At 53.4% G+C, this 26,836-nt stretch overlaps 1 protein-coding gene across 1 annotated transcript in view; it reads left to right on the top strand.

The window, feature by feature from the left end:
* PTPRN2 (protein tyrosine phosphatase receptor type N2) overlaps positions 1–26,836 on the top strand; it is a 600,304-nt gene that overhangs the window by 120,344 nt on the left and 453,124 nt on the right. The window contains exon 3 of the mRNA XM_061166236.1: positions 20,568–20,681. Within this exon, the coding sequence (XP_061022219.1) occupies positions 20,603–20,681 (79 nt within the window). The 5' untranslated portion in view covers positions 20,568–20,602. The remainder of the gene's footprint in view (positions 1–20,567; positions 20,682–26,836) is intronic.

The following is a 26,836-nucleotide window of genomic DNA, read 5'->3' as shown; positions in this document are numbered from 1 at the left end:
CCTTAAGTGAAACGTATTGTAAACCTACAGAGTTTGCAGTGATTTTGGACGAGGTGAAGGTTGTTCTCTTTGCCCAGGAGCCCTCGGGGGCTGACGGCCCCTCAGGGGTGGCCTCCGAGACCCAGAGCCTGTGGGTGAGCTCCTCGGTCTCAGGGCAGAAACCTCCGCATGCCGGAGCCCCCCCCACCCCGCAGACTACAGCGAGGGGGCAGCCTTGAGGTGGCACTGCTGCTGCTGCTTCCGGAGTAGTGGTCTCTGCTGCCCGTGGGCCCTGCTGCCGGGCCCCTCCCAGTGCTGTCTCAAGGACACATCTGAGCGGACTCTGGGCAGCGGACCCTGGGCAGTGGACCCTGATGGTGTCTGAGGGGCCCTGCAGCCGGGCCCCTCCCAGCGCCGTCTCCAGTGCGTGCGGCCGGGAGGCCACTCCTGCTCCCGGTGGCCTGGGGCCCTCCGAAGCCGCGGACTGCTCGCTGTGGAAGGCGTGATGGTGCAGACCTTAGTGGTCTTCCTCCTCCGCCTGCTACGCCGCCCTGGGGGCTGTCAGTGGACACAGGCGTGTCCAGCGAGGGTGGGTGAGGAGGGCAGGCGGCGAGGCAGGCGGCCGCCATGGTCACTGTGTGGGACATTTGAGGCTGGTCAGTGCTGGGGACACAGGATCCCGAGAGGGAGTGCTCGAGCGCAGTGTCTGCGCGGTCTCTTATCTGTAAGAGCACTCTCAATTCAAAACGTTCTTTTCTCCCAAAGTGTTCAAAGTCCTTAATGAAAAGGCACAGCGCAAAGTAGGGAGCCTTTGCAGATGAGGGCTTCTGGCCAGGACGGTTCTGTCTTTGTGCTCAGACCTTCTGGATCATAGTATCTCTCCTACGTCAAAGCACTGAAGAAGCGTTACTGCCCACTCTCGTCAGGGCCTCTGCATGTTCCCGGCAGAGGGGACCCGGGCTGGTGAGCCCTGTGCCCACCTCAGCCTGGCCTGCTGCCCGGGCCCCTCACTGCCCCTTCCCCGGGCTCAGGCTCTGGCTTCTGACTGTCGATTCCGTCTTCCCTGCCACGTAAGTGCCTTCTCTTGCCTTCTGCCTTGATGACTCTGTTTAGAGTGTTACCTTGGCTTTTGAACTTCAACTTACGTTTCTGACACTCTGACAGGTTTAAAGTCGTCTCTTGGATCTCCTGCAGGATGGTCAGTGTCTGTAAGTCTGTGTAATTAGGAAGAACTAGAGCACGCGCTGGGCCCAGCCTCCCTGTGTCGTCCTGGCAGCTCTGCACGGCTGGGAGTGGGCTTCGCAAGATGCTTGTATTTAAATCTCAGGTTTCTGTTTTGTTGGTAGGAGTGATGTTATTTATATGCCTGCTGTGTCATAACTTTTCTTCCAAGAAGCAAGTGTCTTTTAATTTCATGGCTGCAGTCACCGTCCACAGTGATTGTGGAGCCCAAAAAAATAAAGTCTGTCACTGTTTCCACTTTTCCCCCGTCTATTTGCCGTGAAGTGATGGAATCAGATGCCATGATCTTAGTTTTCTGAATGTTGAGTTTTAACCCAGCTTTTTCACTCTCCTCTTTCACCTTCATCAAGAGGCTCTTTAGTTCCTCTTCACTTTCTGCCAATAAAGTGGTATCATCTGCATATCTGAGGTTGTTGATATTTTTCCCGGCAATCTTGATTCCAGCTTGTGCTTCACCGAGTCCAGCATTTCACATGATGTACTCTGCATAGAAGTTAGATGAACAAGCAGCCTTGACATACTCCTTTCCCAGTTTTGAACCAGATAGTTGTTCCATGTCTGGTTCGAACTGTTGCTTCTTGACCTGCATACAGGTTTCTCAGAGACAGGTACAGTATTTCCATATCTTGAGGAATTTCCCACAGTGCCTTTTGATCCACACAGCCAAAGGCTTTGGTGTGTTACTCATTCAGTAGGGTCTGACTGTTTGTGACCCCCATGGACTGCAGCCCGCCAGGCTCCTCTGTCCATGGAATTCTCCAGGCAAGAATACTGGGGTGAGTAGCCATTGCCTCCTCCAGGGGATCTTCCCGACTCAGGGATTGAACCCCAGTTCTCCTGCATTGCAGGCAGATTCTTTACCATCTGAGCCACCAGGGTGAAGGAATCAGAAGTAGATGTTTTTCTGGAATTCCCTTGCTTTTTTTCTGTCATCCAACAGATGTTGGCAATTTGATCTCTGGTCCCTCTGCCTTTTGTAAATCCAGCTGTACATTTTTCCCATGACATTTCTGAAATGGCAATTCCTTATACATTTTTAACTTAAAAAATTTTCTTCCATGCTTATATGTTTATAAGGAATTTTTAAGGAATTTATAAGGAATATGTTTCAGGAATTTTTCAACTGCTTTCTGAGTCAAATCTGGTATTTGTTTACCAAGAAAATAATGATTTGCCCAGATTTTCAGTTTTTAAGCATAGTTACATATAGTGTATATTTTTAACTTTTGTCTTACAGTGGCATGCTTTATCAAGACTCTTTAATTTTAACAGTTCATTTGATTCTTTGTAATTCAAAAAAGTTGCATGTAAGGACTGTAATGTGGTGTTTGGGAAACTCTTCCATCTTCAGACTAGAGCTCTGGTCCGGGAAGCTTCCCTGGCCCAGGCCTTGATTCTGCTTCCTTTCCTCTCCCCGCCCTCCCTGCTCCCCCTCCTCTTCCTTTTCTGGTGTTTGTCCTGACACTGGCTCTCATTCTTAGTCTTGTCCATGTGTCATCTCCTCCACCACAGCTCCCAGCACTGTGGTTTGCATGTTAACCAAGCTTTTCATGTTTCCAAGTCTGGCTTCCCTGTGATCGCCTGGGTTCTCCATGGGACTGGCTCTGTCCTGTGAGTCTGTGGTCCAGACTCCATCATCACTTCTTCCCTCTTTTTCTAATCAAACCTCCTGTTTCCTTCGAGTCTTTCACTGAGCTCTCTACATCTGGCCTGTTGTTCTGTTATCTCCTTTTCTGTAGTTGCCATTTCCCTAAATTTTACTGAGAACAAAAATCAGATGCTTTTTAGAATGCATGTGGGTTTCTGATAGTAATTGTTAAAGGCATGTTTCTCGCACCACCCATGTGGGTTTACCTTTCACGTTACAGAATCATTTTTTCACCCTCACACTCTTGCTTTGGTGTCTGATGTCGATTGTAACTGTTCTTTATCCCCATGATGAGGAAGCATGTATTCAGGCCGAGTCTGCCCAGAGCAGGACACAGGGCTGTCCTGGATCCCGGGGGAGGGCAGTGTCCTCGCGGTTGGGCGGCGCCTCCCCACGAATGCCCACCCTGGCCTGTTTCCTTCTCGGCTTTGCCGGGCAGGGACACCCCGCTCCTGCCCCCTGGCTGCTGGCCAGGTGTCGAGGGCTTGGTTCTCAGATGCTGGGTTGTAAAGTAGCGCTCACAACCCACCTCCTCTTTCTTCACCTTTGTCCCATGCGTTTTTGTTCTAAAATCATCATTCTCACATGGACCCTGGGGCAGAGAAACCAGACCTGAGGTTCCCCACGGCCTCTGCACGGGCTCATCCCCACCCTCTGGATGAACTTGCCTTTCTGAGCGGAGTCAGTTCCCCGACCCCTGTGTGAACCTTTTCAAGTCCGAGGGAAGAGGACAGGTCTTTGCAGCCTTGGCGGGTTTGCACCGCTGCAGCAGGGCCATCCACCAGAGGCTGGGAGAGGGATGACTTCACCCTCCTCTCTTTGCGAGTCCTTAGTTATCTTCAAGGTTTTTTCCACCCGCAAACCCTGAAGGCAGAAATTAGTTACGCAGCAGCAGGTTCGGATCTATGGCGAGGTAATGGGACAAACCTCGGAGCCAGCCGCCCGCCCAGCTGGGAGTGGTGATTGATTTAGTGGTAGCATTCCTTGAGCCAGGCCCCCAAACGGGGCAAGAGAGCTGCCCGTAACCGTGTGGCCTCCCGTCCTTCAAACAGCATTGAGTGCCAGCCACCAAGCCTCTGCTCTGGCTCTGGTGCTGCGCGGGGAACGCCGGAGGTGCTGCTCCTGTTCAGGTTGCCATGGCGACCTCTCATTACCGCCGACCTGCCGGGAGAGCTGCACGCGCGGTGGTTCACGTGTGTCCTGCTGCTTCCTGTTGTGCTTGTGCTCGTGTGCATGTATGGTGCACACCAGGGCACACGCCAGGGCCCTGGGCGGGCACAGGCTTCTGGCGGCCCCGCCCCCTCCCCCCACTGCACGCTTCAGTCTGCACCACTACCCTGGAGAATAAATACCACGCCGCTTGTGGTCGGAGGAAGAAGACCGTCCACGGCTTTTTCGTGCACAAAAAACTGTGTAGACCCAGGCTATGGAAATTTATTCCTTTCATTTCTGTGAACATTAAAAAAAATATAAATACTTTCTGTAGAAAATTAGGGCAGGCATGCAAAAACAACGTCTCGCATTTTGCAAATGGGTATTATTTTTCTATAGAATTAAAAGGATTTTTTCTTAACTAACTGAATATTCTCTACCCACTGAGCCCCTGGATGTCTCATGCAGTCACAATATGATAATTTAAATATTCTTTTAGACTTCAGGAGTTTAGAAAAATTGATCAGAAGTACCAGTCCTTGCCCTGTTGCTTTGGCCATGACGTAGTGACAAGCAGGGGAGAAGCTGGGGTTGTGTTGCCAATTCACCCGCGGGTTAACTGCGGAGACTGGTTGTGGCCGCGCTGCCCTAGAGTCAGCAGGGGCTCCTCAGACACAGCACGTGCCTGCGGGTGTTTGGCAAGATCAGCTCTCTGAGGATGCCAGGCACCTTAGAGAGCGCTGTCAGCAGTTTATAACTTTTTGACAAAATTGTAATTCAAAATGGGTGTGTCCCATTTACACGCTTCCCAGATTAGTTTTGAAATTGACAAACCTGTCACACTTACCACATGCCAGTAGCCAGACTGTCAGCCCTCAAAGCCTTTGCCAGCCCTTTGGGCAAAGCCTGTCTTTGCTGTCATTTGTGCCTCCTTCATTACAGGCCAAGAAAAAAGTTTCTGTGTGTGTGTGTACATGTGAGTGTGTGTGTATGTGTATGTGTGTATCTGTATGTGTCAGTTTATCTGTATGTATGTGTAACTGTGAGTGTATGTGTGTGTATATGTGTGAGAGTATGTGTGTACATGTGTGAGTGTGTGGGTATGTGTGTGAGTGTGTGGGTATGTGTGTGAGTGTGTGGGTATGTGTGTGAGTGTATGTGTGTGTAAATGTGTCTGTATGTGTGTACGTATATGTGTGAGTGTGTATCTGTCGTGTGTATAAGTATGTGTGTGTGAATGTACATTTGTGTGTATGTGTATGTGAGTGTGAATGTAAGTTTGTATGTGTGAGAGTGTGTGAGTGTATATGTGTGAGAGTGTGTGTGTATGTAAATGTGTGTGTGTGAGTCTCTGAGTGTATATGTGTGAGAGTAAGTGTGTATGTGTGTCACTCTCTGTGTGAGTGTATGTGTGTATGTGGGTTTTGAGTGTGTGCATGTGTGTATGTAGGTGTGTGTGTGTGTATATGTGTGAGTGTGTGTGTGTCTATGTGTGAGTGTGTGTGTGTATGTGTGTGTGTGTGTATATATGTGTGTGTATGTGTGTGTGTTATGTGTATATGTGTCTATGTGTGAGTGTATGTGTGTCTATGTGAGTGTATGTGTGTATGTATATGTGTGAATGTCAGTGTGCATGTGAGTGAGTATATGTGTGTGTGGGTGTATATGTGTGAGTGTATGGGTGTATGTATGTGTGAGTGTGTGTGTGTGAGTGTGTGTGAGTTTATGTGTGAGTATATATGTGTGTGTATGTGTGGGTGTATATGTGTGAGTGTATGGGTGTACATATGTGTGTGTGGGTATGTATGTGTGTGTTTGTGAGTGTATGTGTGTATATATGTGTGTGTGGGTATGTATATGTGAGTGTGTGTGTGTGAGCCTGTGTGTGAGCCTACATGTGAGTGTATATGCGTGTATATATATATGTGTTAGTGTGTGTGTGTGTGTGAGTTGAGTGTGAGTGTGTATGTATGTGTTTGTGTGTGGGTGTATATGTGTCAGTGTGTGTGTGTGAGAGTCTATGTGTGAGTGTATATGTGTGTATATGTGTGTGTGTGTGTATGTGTGTGCATGTGTGTACATGTGTGAGTGTGTATGTGGGCATGTGTGTATGTATATGTGTGAGTGTGTGAGTCTACATGTGAGTGTACATGTGTGTATATGTCTGTGTGGGTGTATATGTGTGTGTGCGTGTGTGTACATGTGTGAGTGTGTGTGGGTATGTATGTGAGTGAATGTGTGTGTGCACGTGTTTGTATATGTGAGTGTATATTTGAGTGTGTGTGAGTGTATGTGTGGGTGTATGTGTGTGGGTGTACATGTGTGAGTGTGTGTGTGTGCATGTGTGTATGTATATGTGAATGTATATGCGAGTGTGTGTGTGCATGTGTGCATGTATATGTGAGTGTGTGTGAGTTGAGTGTGTACGCATGTGTGTATGTATATGTGAGTGCATGTGATTCTATGTGTGTGTATGTGTGTGCACATGTGTGTATGTATATGTGAGTGTATATGTGAGTGTGAGTTGAGTGTGTGTGCACATGTGTGTATGTATATGTGAGTATATATGTGTGTGTGCATGTATATGTGAGTGTGAGTTTGTGTGTGTGCACATGTGTGTATGTATATGTGAGTGTATATGTGAGTGTGAGTTGAGTGTGTGTGCACATGTGTGTATGTATATGTGAGTATATGTGTGTGTGTGCATGTATATGTGAGTGTGAGTTTGTGTGTGTGCACATGTGTGTATGTATATGTGAATGTATATGTGTGTGTGAGTTGAGTGTGTGCACATGTGTGTATGTATAAGTGTGTGTGTGCATGCTCATGTGTGTATGTATGTGTGAATGTGTATGTATATGTGTGTGTGGGTATATATGTGTCTGTGTGTGCATGTGTGTATGTATATGTGAGTGTATATGTGTGTGTGGGTCTGTGTGTGTGCATGTGTGTATGTACATGTAACTGTATATGCGAGTGTGTGTAAGTTGAGTGTGTGCGCATGTGTGTATGTATATGTGAGTGTATATGTGTGTGTGGGTCTGTGTGTGTGTGCATGTGTGTATGTACATGTAACTGTATATGCGAGTGTGTGTAAGTTGAGTGTGTGCGCATGTGTGTATGTATATGTGAGTGTATATGTGTGGGGGGTGTATGTGTGTGTATGTGAGTGTATATGTGAGCGTGTGTGAGTTGAGTGTGTGTGTGAGCATGTGTGTATGTATATGTGAGTGTGTGTGTGATTCTATGTGAGTGTATATGTGTGTATATGTGTGCATGCATGTGTGTGTATATGTGTGTGTGCATGTGTGTATGTATATGTGAGTGTATATGCTAGTGTGTGTGAGTTGAGTGTGTGTGTGTGCATGTACATGTGAGTGTATATGCGAGTGTGTGAGTTCAGTGTGTGTGTGTGCATGTGTGTATGTATATGTGAGTGTATACGTGTGTGTGTGAGTTGAGTGTGTGTGTGTGCATGTGTGTATGTATATGTGAGTGTATATGTGTGTGTGTGAGTTGAGTGTGTGTGTGTGCATGTGTGTATGTATATGTGAGTGTATATGTGTGTGTGTGAGTTGAGTGTGTGTGTGTGCATGTGTGTATGTATATGTGAGTGTATATGTGTGTGTGGGTCTATGTGTGTGTGCGTGTGTATGTACATGTGAGTGTATATGAGTGTGTGTATGTATATGTGAGTGTATATGCGAGTGTGTGAGTTGAGTGTGTGTGTGTGCACATGTGTATATGTATATGTGAGTGTATATGTTTGTGTGCATGTGTGTATGTACATATAAGTGTATATGTGAGTGTGTAAGTTGAGTGTGTCTGTGTGTGCATGTGTGTATATATATGTGAGTGTGTGAGTTGAGTGTGTGCACATGTGTGTATGTATATGTGAGTGTATATGTGTATGTATGTGTGAGTGTATATGTGTATGTCTGTGTGGGTGTATATGTGTGTGTGTGCATGTGTGTATGTATATGTGAGTGTATATGTGTGGGGGGTGTATATGTGTGTATGTATATGTGAGTGTGTGTGTGATTCTATGTGAGTGTATATGTGTGTATGTGTGTGTGCGCGCATGTGTGTATGTATATGTGAATGTATATGACTGTGTGTGTGCGTGTGTATATGTATATGTGAGTGTATATGCGAGTGTGTGTGAGTTGAGTGTGTGTGCATGTGTATATGTATATGTGAGTGTGTGAGTTGAGTGTGTGTGCATGTGTGTATGTATATGTGAGTGTGTGTGATTCTACATGAGTGTATGTATATGTGTGTATGTGTGCGCGCATGCGTGTATGTATATGTGAGTGTATATGAGTGTGTGCGTGCATGTGTGTATGTATATGTGAGTGTGTGTGAGTTGAGTGTGTGTGTGCGTGTGCTCTCTGTGCCAGTCCTCCTCTGGCCATCTGGCCCCACGGCCCGGCCGCACAGTGCTCTGACGCTTGGTGACGGCGGGTGGAGATGTTCTCAGCTCTCCACTCTGGGGCTGGGTCTTGGTTGCGTCAGAGGAAAGGTCAGGCTCAGACGGCGCACAGGACACGCGAGGAGAGAAAGCAGCCGTGGGCGAGGGGGAGCCGGGAGTGAGATCGGCATTCAGAGGGAAGTGAAGCTGACTGCGGGGCGAAGCTCAGGAGGCCAGGCGGCCGCACAGACCAGCCGGGAATGCTCTGCACCTCCGCCTCCGCCACGCTGGGCACGGCCGTCAAGACACCCCGGAAGCCCGAGCCTGCCCAGAGCCCCGGGTGACTGGCCGTGGGCAGGGCAGACCTGGGCGCCACCTTCCCAAGGCCCGTGTGGGCTCATCCGTGGGGCCACTGGGGACACAGGGTCCTTCACATCCATGTCCACCGTGGGCCCCACCCGGAAGGTCAGCTGGTCGACTCCCCTGGCCTGCTCCGGCTGGCTGCAGAGCCTGTGCTGAGATCCCACGGCTACATGTGGCAGTGTCTCAAGAACCTGCTGTGTGTCCCCCGTGGCTCCCGTGGTCTCAGAGGCTGAAAACTAAGCCCACACTTGGTGAAGGCTTGGTCAGCGGTGCCCAGGGCGTCCTGAGTGTGGTGGACGCTGGGGCCCAGGCCCCTGTCTGGGCAACTCTGTTAGTGAGGCCCCGCCTCTGCGTCTGCCCCAAGTCTCGGTTTCCAGAGGACACCCGTCTGTGAGTGTGGGCCTTGGCATTAAAGCTGTCAGAGAGGAAAGTGGTTTCCTCCAGACCTGAGCTAATGAGGCTGGCTGCACACCCCTCTCCTCAGGCACCTGGGCTCTTGCAGGGACTGCCATTCTTAATCATATTTTAATTTTCAGATAAATTACTTTTATTATCCTTCCATTTGCCGTACATGTGTGCACCCCTGCCTATTAGCGTTTGTCAACTCCTCTGAGCGCTTGGTTCTCAGTGGCCATGGTGGCGGTGCAGTCAGTAAGGACCTTGCGTGTTGCTTTACAGGGATTATTATTTTTTACTCTTTGAGAAAACATCATAGAGAGTTGCTGAAACTGGTCCTTCTGATGGAAACCGTGAAGGCCGTGTGAGGACAGTGACTATTATTGATTGTGTCGGGACGAGGCCCCTGCGTCTGGCTGGCTCTCCATCAGGTTCGTCCAGGGGCTGGCAGGGGCCAGACCGGCAGTCAGCCTCACTGGACATCTCTTTGCCAACAGGAAACCAAATGAAGTTGTTTTTAAAAATCTATAGTTTAAAAAAATGCACCCCTCCCCCTCCCCAAAGCTGATTTTGTCCAAATTGAAACCAAGACAGCTTCGAGTTGAGTCCTGGGGTCCTGCACTGTTTTCTTATCTCTGAGGTCTTGGGTTTAGTTGACAAGTTCCGAGCCACACATGGATGGCTCTGGGCTGTGGGTTCTGGCTTGTTGGCCTTGGGTCAGCGAGGCTTTCTTCTTATCTCCAGGCAGCTCTCTAGCCGTCACTTCTTGTCATCTGGAATTCACAGCCTGGTGAGTCTACAGGCCCATCTGCATCACCTGTCTCCACGCGGAGAGCTTCTCTGTCCATCATCCCTCATTCTTTGGCCAAGTATTTATCACTCTTTAAAAATCATTGTAAAATACACATGGCATAAAGTTTACCAGGATTCCCTCTTAGCCCAGTGGTTAAGACTGCATTTCCAGGGCTTCCAGTGTGGGGGGCATGTGTTCAGTTCTCTGGTTGGGAACTAAGATCCCGCGTGCCGTGCAGCACGGCCTAAAGATTAAAAAAGAAAGCAGAATGTTTAGTGACAAAAATGAGATGCACAGCACAATATCATTAACATAGCAAAAATCCATGCACACAAATAACACACGCACTTACAACTTACATTTATTTTAACCTGGGTGCACGGTTCTGTGGCTCTCAGCACGTTCGCACTATTGTACAGCGTCACCACCGTGGTCTCCAGAACACTTCACCTTCCCAAACAGAGCCTTTCTCCTCATCACAGAGACATCCACCCCAGCCGCTGGGAAGCACACCTACGTTCGGCTTGTGTGAGTTTGATCATTGTAGGTGCTTCTCAGATGGCACCGTGGTAAAGAGTCCGCCAGCCAACGCAGGAGATGCAGGAGACGTGGGGACATGAGTCTGAGCAGACTCCGGGAGGTAGTGCAGGGCAGAGGAGCCTGGCGTGCTGCAGGCCGCGGGGTCACAGAGTGAGACGCGACTCAACGCCTGAGCCGCAGCAAGGTGCTGGCGGAGGGGGGTCACGCGGTGCTCGCCCCTCCGCGCGTGGCTCATGCCCCTCAGCCTGACGGCCCCGGGGTTCAGTCGTGTTGTAGAGGGGTCGGGGTGTCCTTCCTTTTTCAGGCTGGGTCGTGAGTGGACATTTCATTTACATGCTTAGCTATCAGTGGGCCCGTGAGTGGCCTCCTGGCTGCTGTGACCACGGAGGTACGAATATCTCCTTGAGGCCGTGCATGAGACTTTGGTGCGTTCTCCTTAAGTAACTTTCACGGGCTAAGCATCCTGGTGAGCAGGACGCACCTTCCGTTCTGCAGGGGGACAGATGGGTAAGGATGGTTCCGGAATGTAGGACTCACTGGGCACCGGGAGCGGCAGGAGAGGGGGTCCTGGGAGAGAGATCCGGGGGCCCAGACTGGGCTCCGGGGCAGAGAGGCCCTGGACTGCTGGGTGGACGTGAGTGAGTAGGGGTGGGGCCTCCCACATGATTGCTCGCTGAGCACGCGGTGCCCTGGGGGGCCAGAGCAGAGGGCGGCCAAGCGCCCGACCCTGCACTTCACGGCAGGAGGCTCGGAGTCAGGTTATCGTCAGCACGCGTGACTGCTGCTCAGTGCTCAGCTGGTCCACCTGGGCTCGAAGGCACAGCTGTGGGTGACTCAGCGGGCGGGGCCCGCCATTCTGAGGAGCTGCGCTCAGCCTGTGAGAATGGAGGGGCCGGGAGGGGGGAGAGGGGAGGGGGAGGAGAGAAGAGAGGAGGGCTGCGGCCCTGACATAAGGCTGGTGTGGATGAGTTTCCGCCCCTCGCCCTCCCCCTCCCCCCTCCTCTCCCCTTCCTCTCCTCCCGCGCCCCCCTCCAGCTGAGGGACCCTTACAACAAGCCTGGTTGTGGACAAGTCCCCACCCCCCCACCCCCCATACCCTCCCCCTACCCTCCCCCTGTCCCTTCTCCATCCCCTCTCCCCTCCCCCTCCCCTCTCCCCCTCCCTCCCCACTCTCCCCTCCCCTCCCCCTCTCCTCCCCCTTCCCCCTCTCCTCCCCTCCCCCTCTCCAGCTGAGGGGCCCTGACAATAAGGCTGGTGTGAACAGATCCCCTTACCCCTCCCATCACCCCTCCCCTCTCCCTCTCCCTCCCCTCCCCCACTCCCTATCCTCTCCCTCTCCTGCCCCTCCCCCTCCCTCCCCCCTCCCCCCTCCCCCCTTCCCCCTCTCCTCCCCTCCCCCTCTCCAGCTGAGGGGCCCTGACAATAAGGCTGGTGTGAACAGGTCCCCTTACCCCTCCCATCACCCCTCCCCTCTCCCTCTCCCTCCCCTCCCCCACTCCCTATCCTCTCCCTCTCCTGCCCCTCCCCCTCCCTCCCCCCCTCCCCCCTCCCTGGGAGGTGGAATAAGATTGGGTGCAGGGCAGGTGATGGACGGCTGTTTCTGAGTGACTGTCAGCGTCCCGATAAGATGAGGCTGACAGCTGCTGCTCCCGGGATCCCACACAACGTGCCATTCTCCTTCAGCTTCAGCGCTGCTGATGGCCCGCCGCGCCAGGCCTTTCTATTCTATTCTCATCAGAATAGTCAATGGAAGGGTCCAGGCTGATAAGGGGAGCCCTGGTTACCTGGCAACAGGCTGGAGCGGAGGGCTGCTGATGGGAAGATCAGCTGCTGCGATAAACTGCTTCCCTTCCCCGCTGCTTCTCTGTGGCCCACGGCAGACAGCCGCAAACCCGGCAGCCCCAGAGCCTTGGATGGGGCCTGAGCTCCCAAAGGAAGCTTGCTGCGTGCCATTGAGCCAGCCTTTGGCAGGTGCCCCCGCCAGGAGGAGCCTGGCTTCCTGGGACCTGCAGGGGAGGCCTCTAAAGAAGCAGGGGGAGCACCACTGAAATCTCACAGCCTGGCCACATGTCAGCCAGGCCAGGTAGAGACAGCAGCAGGGTGGGCCGGGGATAGACTCAGCCCCATCAGGACCCTGAGAGCTAGCAGCGAGGCTTGATGATCGGGTGCGGTCGGTGGTTTGGTTCCCGCTTCTTCATCGTCTTTCTTCCAATAAACGCCTTTCATGTGGATGAGACCTGCCGGCCGCCGTGTCAGGAAGCTGCCTCCCTGCCCACGGGGCCCGGGTCCACTCCACTCTCCTCTGCCCTTGAATCTTGCCTTTTGTCTGCTGGTCATTTGTACAAGATCGTGGAATTTTAGGAATGGGAGAGGTTCACATCATTTGGTTCTCTTCTGTTATTTTCAGAAACAAACAAAATCCAAACCCCAGACCCCCAAGGACCGGCGATGCTCCTCCAGGCCAGGCCCCTGGCCGGCACTGCAAGCATGAATGACCACCACGTGTTTCCGCTGGTCCATGGGAACGTTCTGTCCTGGTCATTCCATCGGATTCCACGTAGGAAAGGCAAAGGCAATTTGGCCGCGAGAAACCATTCTTTAGCTTTCTTAGTATGATACCCGGCTGCTCAGACACGAGGTGAGCTCCGCCTCCATTGCTGCGTTCACTGCTCTGCACGGCTGGTGCAGGTCCAGAGTCTGACTTCTGACTCCGCTTCCTCGGAGGCCTGCCTGCCGGAACGGGAACTCTGGTTGCCTTTCAGATGGGAGTTTCCTGTGATGGGGTTTGATTATGTTCTGCTTTGCTCTATTGACAACAGTGAAAGGGCAGCGTGGAGCTGCGGGAGCCTGGTGCATCCGGGCTGAAACGTGACGTCCTCGCCGCGGAGTGGGGGGAGCAGGCGGCTGCCAGCTGCTGGAGGGCGGCCCGTACAGGCCTCGCTGTGCCGCCTTCGGCTCTCTGCGGGGCGAAAGGCCCGGTGCAGGATGAGTGGGTGCTGATCTGGCAGTTGTGTTTCAGGAACTGGAGCGCAGAAAAGGGAGGCCGTGCACCCGGGGCTGCCCAGCAGGCTGGCGGAAAGGCCAGGCGGGGGCCTGGCTCCTGCCGCTGTCTCCTCGCCCTCTAGTGGGGCTCAGGACACAGTGTGGGGGGCACAGACACAGTTGTGCCACCCGGTGAGGGGGCCCTCAGCTCCAGTCAAAAATTCAGCAAAAAATTATCAATGTTTCCCATTCCAGAGGAAGAGATCAGCCTCCCATTCTAGACAAGTGCTAGACAGACTCTCCAAACGAGGCCTGGCCCCTGAGAACCGCCGGCAGCGTGCGTGGCCAGCTGGGAGCCAGCCGCCTCGCCCCTGGTGCCTCAGCATCCCTCCCGGTCCTGTCTGTAGACCCGCCCACTCTCGGCCCCCAGTCTGCTGCTCTGCAGAGAAAGCGGACTGGGGGCAGGGCCTCAGAATTCCGCTGAGCTCGTCAAGCTTTGGGGCCTGCAGTCCTTGCCCGCACCTGTGGTTGTTGTGGTCCCTCTGCAGGGAGGTCCCATTGGAAGGGTGCAGCCTTGCTCCCCTGGAGCCCCTGGGCAGTGCCCGCGTTCTGTGCTCTGTGACGCCTCCTCCCAGAAGACGCGCTGGACCCCAGAGCTTCTCTGGGCCGCACGCCCCCCCACCCTGTGGATGCAGGCTCACCTCTGAAGAGGCGGTGGGTCTGTCCAGCTCTTCTGTCTTCACTGCCCCACCCTGGCTGAGCCCCCCCCCCCCCCCCCCCCCCGGGCAGCTCCCTTCAGCCCCATGGCTCCTGGCCTGAAGCGGCCCCAGCTCAGGGCCTCCTGTGCCCCTGGAGGACAGCCAACTCCCCCCCAGACTCCCCGCACACCCTCACGTCCACCTGACCTGCCGCTCACTCTGCCCTCGGAGCTCTGCCCTCTTGGCCCCAGGCCCCAGTGACCGTCCATCCCACTCCCCAGCCTGCATGGCCCCGGCAGCCATGTTCTGTAGATGCCATCCCCCGGTCCTCCGCCTCCTGTGGGTGGAGGAGCTGATGCCCCTCTGTGCTGTCCCCGAGGCTTGCCCCCCGTCGCCCACATCACAGTTAGAGGTGGATGCTTCTCGTGGGAGGGGTGCCCCTGAGTCCAGAGGCCCCGAGAGCAGAGCCTGTGTCGTCCGTTTGCCCCGAGCACCTGTCCTGTGGCTCTTCTGCCTGTTTGTCCAGCGGGGCATTAGGGCAGGGCTGTGTCCCGGGGTCAGGGTGGCGCAGGGCAGTGTGAACGGGACGAGTCCTCTGTGAGAGCAGGAGGGCCTCACAGACTCGCCGTGGACACAGGCCGGCCGTGCTGCGCAGAGTGCAGCCCGCACGTCCGCGGAGCTGGGCAAGAGTGTGCTGAGGCTCTTTGTTGAGGAATGAGCAGGGCCAGTCAGGGGTCTGGGACAGAGGTGTTCCTGCCTTCTGTTTCTGGGATGAGTGTAGAGGTTGGAAAAGCAGCTTCCTTGTTCTGTTGCTGATTCTGGCAGATAAAAGGATGGAGGCTGTGTGTGTGTATATATGTACACACACACATTCACATGGAGACACAAGCACACACATTATGTAGTTCAGTCACCAAGTCAAGTCTGACTCTGTGACCCCAAGGACTGCAGCATGCCAGGCTTCCCTGTCCCTCACCATCTCCCAGAGTTTGTCCAAGTTAGTGTCCATTGACTTTGTGATGCCATCGATCTCATCCTCTGTCGTCCCCTTCTCTGGCCCTCAATCTTTCCCAGCACCAGGGTCTTTTCCAACGAGTCAGCTCTTCATATCAGGTGGCCAGAGTACTGGAGGTTCAGCTACATCATCAGTGCTTCCAGTGAATTTTCAGCGTCGACCTCTTTTAGGATGGACGGGTTTGACCTCCTTGCAGTCCAAGGGACTCTCAAGAGTTCAAAAGCATCAATTCTTCGGTGCTCAGCTTTCTTTATGGTCCAACTCTCATATCCATACATGACCACTGGAAAAACCATAGCCTTGACTAGACAGACCTTTGTTGGCAAAGTAATGTCTCTGCTTTTTAATATGCTGTCTAGGTTGGTCATAACTTTTCTTCCAAGGAGCAAGCGTCTTTTAATTTCATGGCTACAGTCACCATCTGCAGTGATTTTGGAGCCCAAGAAAATAAAGTCTGTCGCTGTTTCCACTGTCTCCCCATCTATTTCCCATAAAGTGGTGGGGCCAGATGCCATGATCTTAGTTTTTTGAGTGTTGAGTTTTAAGTCAGCTTTTTCACTCTCATCTTTCACTTTCATCAAGAGTTTCTTTAGTTCTTCATTTTCTGCCGTAAGGGTGGTGTCATCTGCATATCTGAGGTTATTGATATTATTGATATTTATATTGATGACACATTATACACATACTCATAAAATATCCACACACAGTAGACACGTATATACACATACATACATTAGGTAGACATATACACATACACAATACGTATACACACATACACAAATTCACATACATACACCTACACACGTGTGCATATACACATATATGCATAAACACATGTAGACATACAATACACACACATGCACATACACGTTTACCTTTAAATATGGTGATAAAGATGGATTTCGTCATTGAAAATGCACTGGATAAGACAACAGTGACGCAGCGCTGCGCGCCTAGTAGGACAGCTGGAAGCCAGACAGTGACGACCTGGAACGCTGAGGGATGCGGAGCCACGGGACTGCTCCGGCTTGCTGGCGGAGGTGCAAAGCGGCACGGCCACTTTGCGCGAAGGTTTGGTGACTGATTACAGAACCAAACATGCTCGTATGGCGTGGTCAGCAGCTGTGCGCCTTGGCACTCACCCAAAGGGACTGGCGGCGTGTCCACACGAAACCCGCACACAGACGCTTCAGGCAGCTGTGTTCATAACCACCCAGGCTGGGCCACAACCGAGAGGCCCTCTGGCAGGTGACAGAGGGAACAGGTGCTGGTCCATCCAGATGATGCGATATTGTTCAGCGCTAATGCGAAACGAGCTGTCAGTCCTCGAGAAGACGTGGAGGAAATGCACATGAATATTACTGAGTGGGAGGAGCCAGCCCGGAAAGAACAAGCACTGTGTGATCCCAGCCACGTGACGCTCTGGGAAAGGCAAGCTTACGGAGACAGTGGAAAATCACTGGTTGCCGGGGCGAGGGAGGCGCGGGGGTGAATAGTGGGGATCAGAGGACGCGGAGGGCAGCGGGGCTACTGTGTGGAGCTGTGCGGTCACACGCCACTCCACCTGTGTCCAAGCCCGAGGCCTGGACAGTGCCGAGAGCGAACCCTCACACACCCCGTGGCTCTGTACCCAGTGACATGTGGGGCTTCATCGGTCATAACAAAGGTTCTGTTTGATAGGAAGGCTGAAAGAGGGGGAGGCCGTGCCTGCGTGGGGGCAGGAGGTTGACGGGAAAGCTGTGTACCCTCCTCCTAATTTTGCTGAGAACCCAGCACTGCTCTGAGAAATAAAGTTTATTGATTAAGACCATCCGCTGGGGGACAGTGTCTCTACCTCATCAGCATGGCTATAGTCTAGCGGCAAAGAGAATCTACGGTTGGCTTTCAAACAATTCAGTTTTTAGCTAAAAGTAATTCTAAAAGCACAAACCGTATTACATATTATGTTCTGTTCAGTTCAGTTGCTCAGTCGTGTCCGACCCCATGAATCACAGCACGCCAGGCCTCCCTGTCCATGACCAACTCCGGAGTTTACTCAAACTCAAGTTCATCGAATCGGTGATGCCATCCACCCATCTCATCCTCTGTCGTCCCCTTCTCCTCCTGCCCCCAATCCCTCCCAGCATCAGGGTCTTTTCCAGTGAGTCAGCTCTTCACATCAGGTGGCCAAAGTATTGGAGTTTCAGCTTCAGCATCAGTCCCTCCAGTGAACACTCAGGACTGATCTTTAGGATGGACTGGTTGGATCTCCTTGCAGTCCAAGGGACTCTCAAGAGTCTTCTTCAACACCACAGTTCAAAAGCATCAAATCTTTGGCACTCAGCTTTCTTCACAGTCCAACTCTCACATCCATACATGAGCACTGGAAAAACCATAGCTTTGACTACACGGACCTTTGTCAGCAAAGTAATGTCTCTGCTTTTTAATATGCTATCTAGGTTGGTCATAACTTTCCTTCCAAGGAGCAAGCATCTTTTAATTTCATGGCTGCATTCACCATCTGCAGTGATTTTGGAGCCCCCCAAAAATAAAGTCTGACACTGTTTCCACTGTCTCCCCATCTATTTCCCATGAAGTGGTGGGGCCAGATGCCATGATCTTAGTTTTCTGAATGTTGAGCTTTAAGCCAACTTTTTCACTCTCTTCTTTCACTTTCATCAAGAGGCTTTTTAGTTCCTCTTCACTTTCTGCCATAAGGGTGGTGTCATCTGCATATCTGAGGTTGTTGATGTTTCTCCCAGCAATCTTGATTCCAGCTTGTGCTTCTTCTAGCCCAGCGTTTCTCATGATGTTCTCTGCATATAAGTTAAATAAGCAGGGTGATAATATACAGCCTTGACGTACTCCTTTTCCTATTTGGAACCAGTCTGTTGTTCCATGTCCAGTTCTAACTGTTGCTTCCTGACCTGCATATAGGTTTCTCAAGAGGCAGGTCGGGTGGTCTGGTATTCCCATCTCTTTAAGAATTTTCCACAGTTTATTGTGATCCATACAGTCGAAGGCTTTGGCGTAGTCAATAAAGCAGAAATAGATGTTTTTCTGGAACTCTCTTGCTTTTTCGATGATCCAGCAGATGTTGGCAATTTGATCTCTGGTTCCTCTGCCTTTTCTAAAACCAGCTTGAACATCTGGAAGTTCACGGTTCACGTATTGCTGAAGCCTGGCTTGGAGAATTTTGAGCATTACTTTGTTAGTGTGAGAGATGAGTGCAATTGTGCGGTAGTTTGAGCATTCTTTGGCATTGCCTTTCTTTGAGATTGGAATGAAAACTGACCTTTTCCAGTCCTGTGGCCACTGCTGAGTTTTCCAAATTTGTTGGCATATTGAGTGTAGCACTTTCACAGCATCATCTTTCAGGATTTGAAATAGCTCACCTGGAATTCCATCACCTCCACTAGCTTTGTTCATAGTGATGCTTCCTAAGGCCCACTTGACTTCACATTCCAGGATGTCTGGCTCTCGATTCTAAATATAAATTTAAAAGAAACGTTTCAAGGAAATCTAATTAATGTTTTTCTTAGAATATGTTTACAACACTGTCTGCCACAGACCAAACTTAAAGAATGGTTCCATTATACTGCAGACCGGAATTGACTTACAAGGGTTGTTCCAAAGCATATGGGAAATGTCTTCGCGTGTTTTCCTCCATGCCAGCCTGAGTGGTGGGGTGCTTCCTGTGGGTCTCAGGCGGGTCCTGGAGGCATGGCAACTCAGGGTCTTAGCTGCTGGTGGCTGACTGCTGACCCCTCCCCGCACTGCAGGCCGACAGTTGCCTTTGTCCTCTGTAAGGTGTGGGGCCGATGCATCCTAACGCTCCTTCCGCTCCCTGCTTCAGGGTATTTGGGTTCAGAGAGTGAAATGGAAGTTGCGTGTGTTCTGGAGTTCTCACTTCTCCCCAGCGCCACCCCAGGCACTGAGTGGGGTTCTTTGCAGGGAACAGAGCAGAGAACGTGGACACGTGCTGAGGTCCAACTGCGCAGACTGTTCATGCCGCTGGGCGACGGTGGGGGCGAGGCCCTCCCTCAGGGACAGCAGGGCCCCCAACCACTGGTGGCAGGCGGGCTGCTTTTAGCAGCGCTCAGAGGAGGGGCAGTGCCCCCGGTCCCAGGGTGGAGGCAGAAGGTTGAGCTCCGTGGCCCGTCGGGCAGCTGGGCAGGTTGCCGCCTGGATCCTCCGGGCTTCGCAGAGGCCCCAGAAATCCAGGGGACGCTTGCAATACTTCAGATGACGTTCTGCCGCTCCTGTGGGGCATCTCGGTGTAAGCACACATAGCGCCCGGCCAGCAATCACGCGCCAGCCCGGCCCGGCAGCGTGCTCCTGATAATTAGACGGGCTGCATGTGAAAGGCTGTCCTCTGCTGCGCTCCTGCAATGAGACTGCGAACAATGGAGGGGCCTTCGCCTGCAGCCGGCGCAGATGCACCGCGTGTGAGGCCTGGGCCCTGAATTAGCCTTTTGTACCCAAGGCAGTGATTTGAATGTTTGAGCCCCCACAGGAAGCTGGTCTCAAAGTGAACAATTCCCAAATAAGGGCTAATTAGGGCCTAAATTAATTAGAAGGTGCGGTTTGAAAAGATGTTGAGGAGCAGAGTCTGTCATTTGAGACAAATGGGACAGAGCAGGATAAATGGGGCCCCACTAACATCTCACGCTTCCCGGGGCCACCCTTCCCCTCCGCGTTCTCAGGAGGCTCCCGAAGCAGCCCCACTGGCCTAGTGGCCCCACCACCAGCACCTCCTGCAAACCAGCGCTTCTGCCCCTGGGGGTCCTGTTTCTCCCCTGGAAACCAGCCCCGAGTGATGTCGACTTTATGGTCACCGGACGGTCAGAAGCAAAGCTTCACATCACAAGTGTGACGGTCTCAGGCGCAAGATGACAGAAAGGCGGGGGGTGGGGGTGGGAGGGAGAGCTGGAAGGCAGCCTGGAAGCCACGCCGCACTGGACTCACCTTTGCGTTTGTGGTTTTCATGATGAGCTGCTTTTTGTTTAAAGCCATCCTTTCCATTAGGCTTCCCTCGTGGCCCAGATGGTAAAGAATCTGCCTGCAATGCAGGAGACCCAGGTTTGATCCCTGGGTCAGGAAAATCCCCTGGAGGAGGGAACAGCAATGCACTCCAGTATCCTTGCCCAGAAAATCACATGGATGGAGGGGCCTGGTGGGAAACATCCCACGGGGTAACAAAGAGTTGGACATGACTGAGCGGCTAACACACCACACACTCATTCCATTCCAAGGGCTTCTGATCCTGGCAGCTGCTCGGAGCTGTGCCTCGGGCTCGGCCAGGGCTGTCCGCCCGTCTGTTCCGTCTCCCCCCTCACGGTCTCTCTTCTCTGCCTCCCTTCTCGCAGACGGAGTGTTCGGACGGTGTCAGGAGTTTCCAGCCATGGATGTGCTCCGCTATGAAGTGTCGCCAGGGGTCCTGCAGCACCTGACGGCCACCCTGCAGAAGCTCTCCCGCACAGGTGGGCGGGCCCGCCATCCGCGTCCTCCCGGGTGCCGAGGCGGGAGGGAAAGGGCGGGTCCGCCAGCCAGGGGCGGGCAGGGAGCAGGCGGCCTGGGTCCCTCCTGGGCTGGAGGCCGTCCTGGCAGCTGTGGCCGGTGCTGTGGGTCAGTGAGGGTGGACGGCTGGCCACGTGCCCCAGAAGATGACCGCACTGCTGAAACCCCAGTCCCAGTGTCCCAGCCCAGGCGCCTGGCTCCTCGGGGCCAGTGGTCAGGCGCGCGTGGTCTCAGCTGAGGCCCAGGAGCAGGCCGAGAGCAGCTCCTACAGAGGAGGGAAGTCTTCTCCAGAAGGTGTCATGCGTCCATGCCCAGACCCCAAGGGTCTGCACCATAGGCTCATCTGCCGTGGCTGCCCAGGCTGTCCTTTCTGCGGCCGACCGTCTGGGCACAGGCTCCTTACCTGTGCGTGTCGGCCCAGGGCTGTGGACCGTGCCCATGTGCCCCTGTAGATCTGTGGACATGGGCCCGTGGCTGCCTCCAGCCCCATGTCCTCGGTGTCCCCATGTCCCCTGCATGAGCCTCGAGGGAGGAAAGGGGATGAGAGCCCCTGAGCCCCAGAGGATGCCGGGGGCTGGAGTGCTGGCAGGAGGCAGTCGCTGGCCTGGCGAGGGGAGAGCGGGTCACCTCTGGTCACCGCTCCTCTCGGCAGAGAAACCTCCAGGCGGCGGTAGCCGGGCCCCAGGTGGGTCCTGTCCTGGAGCTCCAGCCGCTGGCCTCCAGGGCCCGCCGTCTGCAGACGGCATTGTGCTGGGGGGTCATCAGCCCTCCGTGGTGGCAGCACCCACCCCTGCCAACCCCCTTCGGATTGGTGCTGCCTCTGGTCAGCGAGTTTGTCCGTGGACGTCGTGGCGGGTGGTGTTGAGTGGGGCAGTTTGGGTGTACTTCCACCTTGACAACCCTCACCCCACAGGTCAGGGAACAGGGTCACCCTGGCGGCTGCTGAGCGTGAGCGTTCTGGACCAGGAGCAAGCCCAGGACGGCCCTGACCACTGCCCCATAAGCCCTAGGGCGTCTGGTGGACGCTGTGATGCCGGGGTGCTCCGGCATTAGTGTCAGCTGAGGGCCAGAGCAGTGGTCACTGGAGTCTGCTGATGTCCTTTCCTGGTCAGAGGCCTCAGGTCCTTTGGGGGGCCTGGGGGCAGACGGAAGGATGAGCATTGGCTTGTGTAGCAGGGCCTTTCCTCCAGGGCCCCCATCACCCACGCTGACCCGCCATTCCCGGGTCCCCACACCCCGCCCCGCCATTCCCGGGCTTTGACGCATGAGGTGGAATTCCTCCGTCTGGAAAGTGCAGGAGGGGCCGTGGCTGTTCTGCTGACTTGGTGGACGCAGGGCTCTCCTGCCGGGCAGGCCCTGGGTGCTGGCGGAAGGCCGTCCTGTCCACTCCGGGAACGCTGCAGTGGCTATGAAGCCCCAGGTCTCCGTACCCCCTCTCTCGCGGTCAGTACTCCGTGGCGGCCGCATGCCTTCCCCTCAGTGCTGAGTGCCCCCCCCAATGCCTCCCCCAAGCGCACCCGGGGGACCCGGATGGAGCACACCGCGCCCAGTGCCTCCCTGACGTGCAGAGCCTCTCCTGAGCTCTCGCGGGAGGCTGCTCGTGACCCTGGGCCCCCGGGGTCCTTGGCAGGTCTACTGTGAGCCTGTCGCGTGAGGAGGCTGCGGCGTGTCCACCTCACTTCACGGAGGCCCCATGTCCCTGACTCTGTGGACCAGTGGCAGAGAGCGTCGGGGCTGCCGGCTGACAGCCGCGCTCTGGGCCCGGGTTGGTAGGCCCAGCCTGGCCCCCTTCCGTTCGTCCCGCTTGTCTCTCGCCCCTGTTCCGCGCCCACCGGTGTTCCTGCTGCTGCAGAGCGGCCCACACACAGTTCTTCCGCCTGTTCCGCTCTCACGGCCGCCGCGACCGTCCAGACGCAGACGAGATGCTGTGTCCCCGGCAGAGAGGGTCCCAGGACCACCACCTGGGGGTCAAGGTTCCTCAGGAGAGGACGGGTGCCTTCCCTGCAGAGCAGGCTGGAGGGCTCCGTGTCTCAGACGGGTCAGGATGTGTCCACACCCACGTCCAGCACTTCCCGAGCACTAACCCAGGGCCCAGTGTGCATCGCAGTCTGATCGCAGGCTCACACTCTGGGCTCCTTCTAGAGGGAATTTGAGACACGGAGGGTGCTTCATGGAGGAGGCAGACAGACAGGGAAGTACGTGTTTAAATGCGTAGCTGTCCTTGTTGAGAGCAGTTTTAGATTTACAGAAAGGCTGGGCAGAATGCATAGAGTTTGCATACATGCCCCCCTGGAAAGGTTCTCTGGCTGTGGGGTGGCATCTGGATTGGTATTGCTGTGTTATGATCTGTGAGCACCCACAGCTCACTTTAGGGTTAGCTTTGTCCTGCATGCTCTGTGCAGGATGTGTGATGTCATGCAGCGCCCTACGGGTCCGGGTGGGGAAAGCTCGCTGCCATAAGGGGCCCCGTGCCCACCTGGTCATCACCCCCCTGCACCCATCCCCCCACCCCCCATCTGCCCCAACCCCCCCCCCCCGCCCCCCGTCCTGGCAGACACTCCTCCCTCTGCTGCTTCCAGAACGTCACATAGCTGGGATCAAGCAGTATGTAACCTTTTCAGACTGGCTTCTTTCACCTAGGCCTGTGCTCTGAAGTTCCTCCCATTACTTTTCATGGCTTGATAGCTCACTTATTTTTAGCACTGAATGACATTCAGTTGTCTGAATGGACCAGTTTTTCAGCTGACCCACTGAAAGACATCTTGATTGCTCCCAACCACTGGCAATGGTGAATAGAGCTGCTATAAATGTCTGTGTGCAGGGTTTTGTGCGGACAGGAGTTTTCAACTCCTTTGGGTAAATACCAGATCTTACAGTAAGAGGACATTTAGCTTTGTAATTCACTGTCCCCGAGCAGCAGGTGTGGCCGGTGAGGGTAGGGTCGGTGGGGAGTTACTAAAGCTCTTAGAGGTGCAGATTCTTCATCAGGTGAATGTGGACATCAAACAGGGCCATCGTGATGGTCACACCATGACATCAAGTAAAGTATTTTAAACCAGTTTATAAATGTAAAAGTATTTCCAAATGTTAACTATTATTTATTTGATACTCTGCTGGAGAAGGAAATGGCAACCCACTCCAGTACTCTTGCCTAGAAAATCCCATGGACGGAGGAGCCTGGTGCAGGCTACTGTCCTTGGGGTCGCAAAGAGTCGGACACGACTGAGCTACTTCACTTCACTTTCCAATTTATGGAGCTCTTACCCAGTTCACAGGCCTCCCAGGTGGCGCTAGTGGTAAAGAGTGAGTGAGGGACAGAGTGAGTGACACTCGCCCAGCTGTGTCTGGCTGTGACCCTATGGACTAACCTGCCAGGCTCCTCTGTCCATGGAATTTTCCAGGCAAGAATACTGGAGTGGGTCTGTTCCTTTCTCCAGGGGATCTTCCCAACCTAGGGATCAAACCCAGGTCTCCGCATTGCAGGCAGATTCTTTACCATCACCAGGGAAGCCTAACAACACTGGAGTGGGTAGCCTATCCCTTCTCCAGGGGATCTCCACTGCCAATGTAGGAGACGCAGGTTCGATCCCTAGGTCAGGAAGATAGCCTGGAGGAGGGCATGCCAACTCACTCCAGTACTCTTGCCTGGAAAATCCCATGAACAGAGGAGCCTGGCGGGCAACAGTCCATGCTGTCACAAAGAGCTGGACACGACTGAAGTGACTTAGCATGCATGAATCAACCAGTTCATACCCACCTTTTTTTTTTCTAGTGGGAATTATTGCAAAGTTTCTGCTAAGTTGGTTAGCTCTGTGCATCAACTCTAATGCCAGAAGAGCAACCATTTCTCACAGGATACAGGTATGTTCCAGTTCTTTCCTTACATCAGTGGTGGTGATGATGATGATGCAGGTCGACTCACTGACAGATGAGGATGGCCGTGCCTCAAAGGAGCCGTTTAGAGGCTCCCTGTGACCACCAGTGACGGAACAGGCAGGATGCACCCTCGGGGCCTGGAACAGAATCCACCTTCTTCCCTGAGCCCAACTCAGCCCTCCTTGGACACCTGTTCCTTCTGTGGAACTCCTCCCTCTCCCCCAGAACATACCTGTTTTTTTAAACTTTCTATTTTCTTGGGCTCCAAAATCACTGCAGATGGTGAGTGCAGCCATGAAATTAAAAGACGCTTGCTCCTTGGAAGAAAAGCTATGACAAACCTCGACAGCATATTAAAAAGCAGAGACATTACTTTGCCGACAAAGGTCCATCTAGTCAAAGCTATGGTTTTTCCAGTAGTCATGCATGGATGTGAGAGTTGGACTACAAAGAAAGCTGAAATCTGAGCAGTGAAGAATTGATGCTTTTGAACTGTGGTGTTGGAGAAGACTCTTGAGAGTCCCTTGGTCTGCAGGGTGATCAAACCAGTCAGTCCTAAAGGAAATCAATCCTGAATAGTCTTTGGAAGGACTGATGTTGAAGCTGAAGCTCCAATACTTTGGTCATCCAATGCCAACTCATTGGAAAAGACCCTGGGAAAGATTGAAGGCGGGAGAAGAAGGTGACGACAGAGGCCGAGATAGTTGGATGGTATCACTGGCTCAATGGACATGAGTCTGAGCAATCCCTGGGAGATAATGAAGGACAGGGAAGCCTGGCGTGCTGCAGTCAATGGGGTCACAAAGAGTCAGACACGACTGAACGACTAAACAACAATTTTGTGTTGAGTTATAGCCGATTACCAATGTTGTAACAATTTCAGGTAAATGGCGAAGGGACTCAGCCAGACATATACATGATCCATTCTCCGTGAAACCCTCCTTCCATCCAGACTGACACTTAACATTGAGCAGAGTTCCCTGTGCTTCACGGTAGGTCCTGGTTGGTTATGCATTTCCAGTAAAGCAGAGAGCACCCTGTTTGTAAGTTAGCTCCCACCTGCCAGTCCTGAGCAGGCCGCGTTCAGTGTCCTGGGAGCCACGTGGGCGCCTCCCACAGAAGCGGGAGCAGCTCTTCTGGGCTTGGGGTCCTGGCGGGGACAGCATTTCGGCTTCTGCTGCGGGGCCACCAGAGGGCGTGCTGGAGTGCCTGGATGGGCCCAGCTGCAGTACCTGGCGGCAAACCGCGTTTCCTCGCGTCTCCAAGGCACTGGGGGACTTCCTCGGTGAGCCCGGCGGTGTAGACGTGAAATAAAATTTTATAGGCTCAGTTGAAAAGCAACATCGTGGGGATTCTTGTGGTCTCCTAAACTGCATATCCTAGCACGTTCTGGAAACGATCTTGTGTTTCTTCCTGGACCGGTCTGCCCGCTAAGGCTGCAGCTCTCTGCGCCCTCCCGGCCTCTCCCCTCCCGGGCCAGCCCGCTGGAGGCGGCGGCCCCAGGCCTTAGGGGTAGACTCCTGCCCAGACTCCCACCGCCCTTGGGTGTGAGGCTCGGCTGCTGCAGGTCAGACCTGCAGTTCTTGTACTGCGCGTGCTGGTTCCTGGGGAAAGTCATCCTCCTCTTTGCCGGGGGTTGGTGGTGTCGTGTTTTCACCCTCTTGCGTGGAAAACCTCAGGATCCAACCTCCCAGCCCTCCGGTGGGCTCGGCCGCGTCGGGCAGAGTGGGCGGTGCATCTCCCCTGCCCCGCCTCTTCACGGCCACGCCCAGAAACGCAGGCCTGGTCCCAGCGAAGGTGGCGGCTGTCAGGGCTGTCAAGAGCCTTCCTTTTGAAGAAGGGAAAATGGGGTTTAATTGTGTAACATGAATACATACATTAAAGAACAGAAGATGTTCACTTTTTATTTACTATTCTTGTCTCCTGCCGGCAACATTGTTTCGTGAGTGGATACATTGTTCTCTCATGTATTAAATTTTTTAAAAATGCATTTCACTTCTGACACTTCATTAAAATTCAGCATGTAAATGTCACTCGTTGGCACGTAATTTGCTGTCATAAAAACAACTTTGGATTTACTTCCTGGCAAGAATCTCCTGATAAGAAACAAAAACGCAAAAATTAAAAATCTAACACAATGTCACATTTCCTTAAAAGAGAATGAGAAGAAATCCCCTAATGAAAGGCAGCGGAACGCAGGAAAGCAGCATGGGCGGCAGAGGTGGCCAGACGCGAGCGTGGC

Source organism: Dama dama, chromosome 18 (assembly GCF_033118175.1).
Source record: "Dama dama isolate Ldn47 chromosome 18, ASM3311817v1, whole genome shotgun sequence".
In the NCBI taxonomy this organism is placed as follows: Eukaryota; Metazoa; Chordata; class Mammalia; order Artiodactyla; family Cervidae; genus Dama; species Dama dama.
The sequence above is the reverse complement of the archived record's forward strand: the minus strand, read 5'-3'. Positions and strand labels throughout refer to the sequence as shown.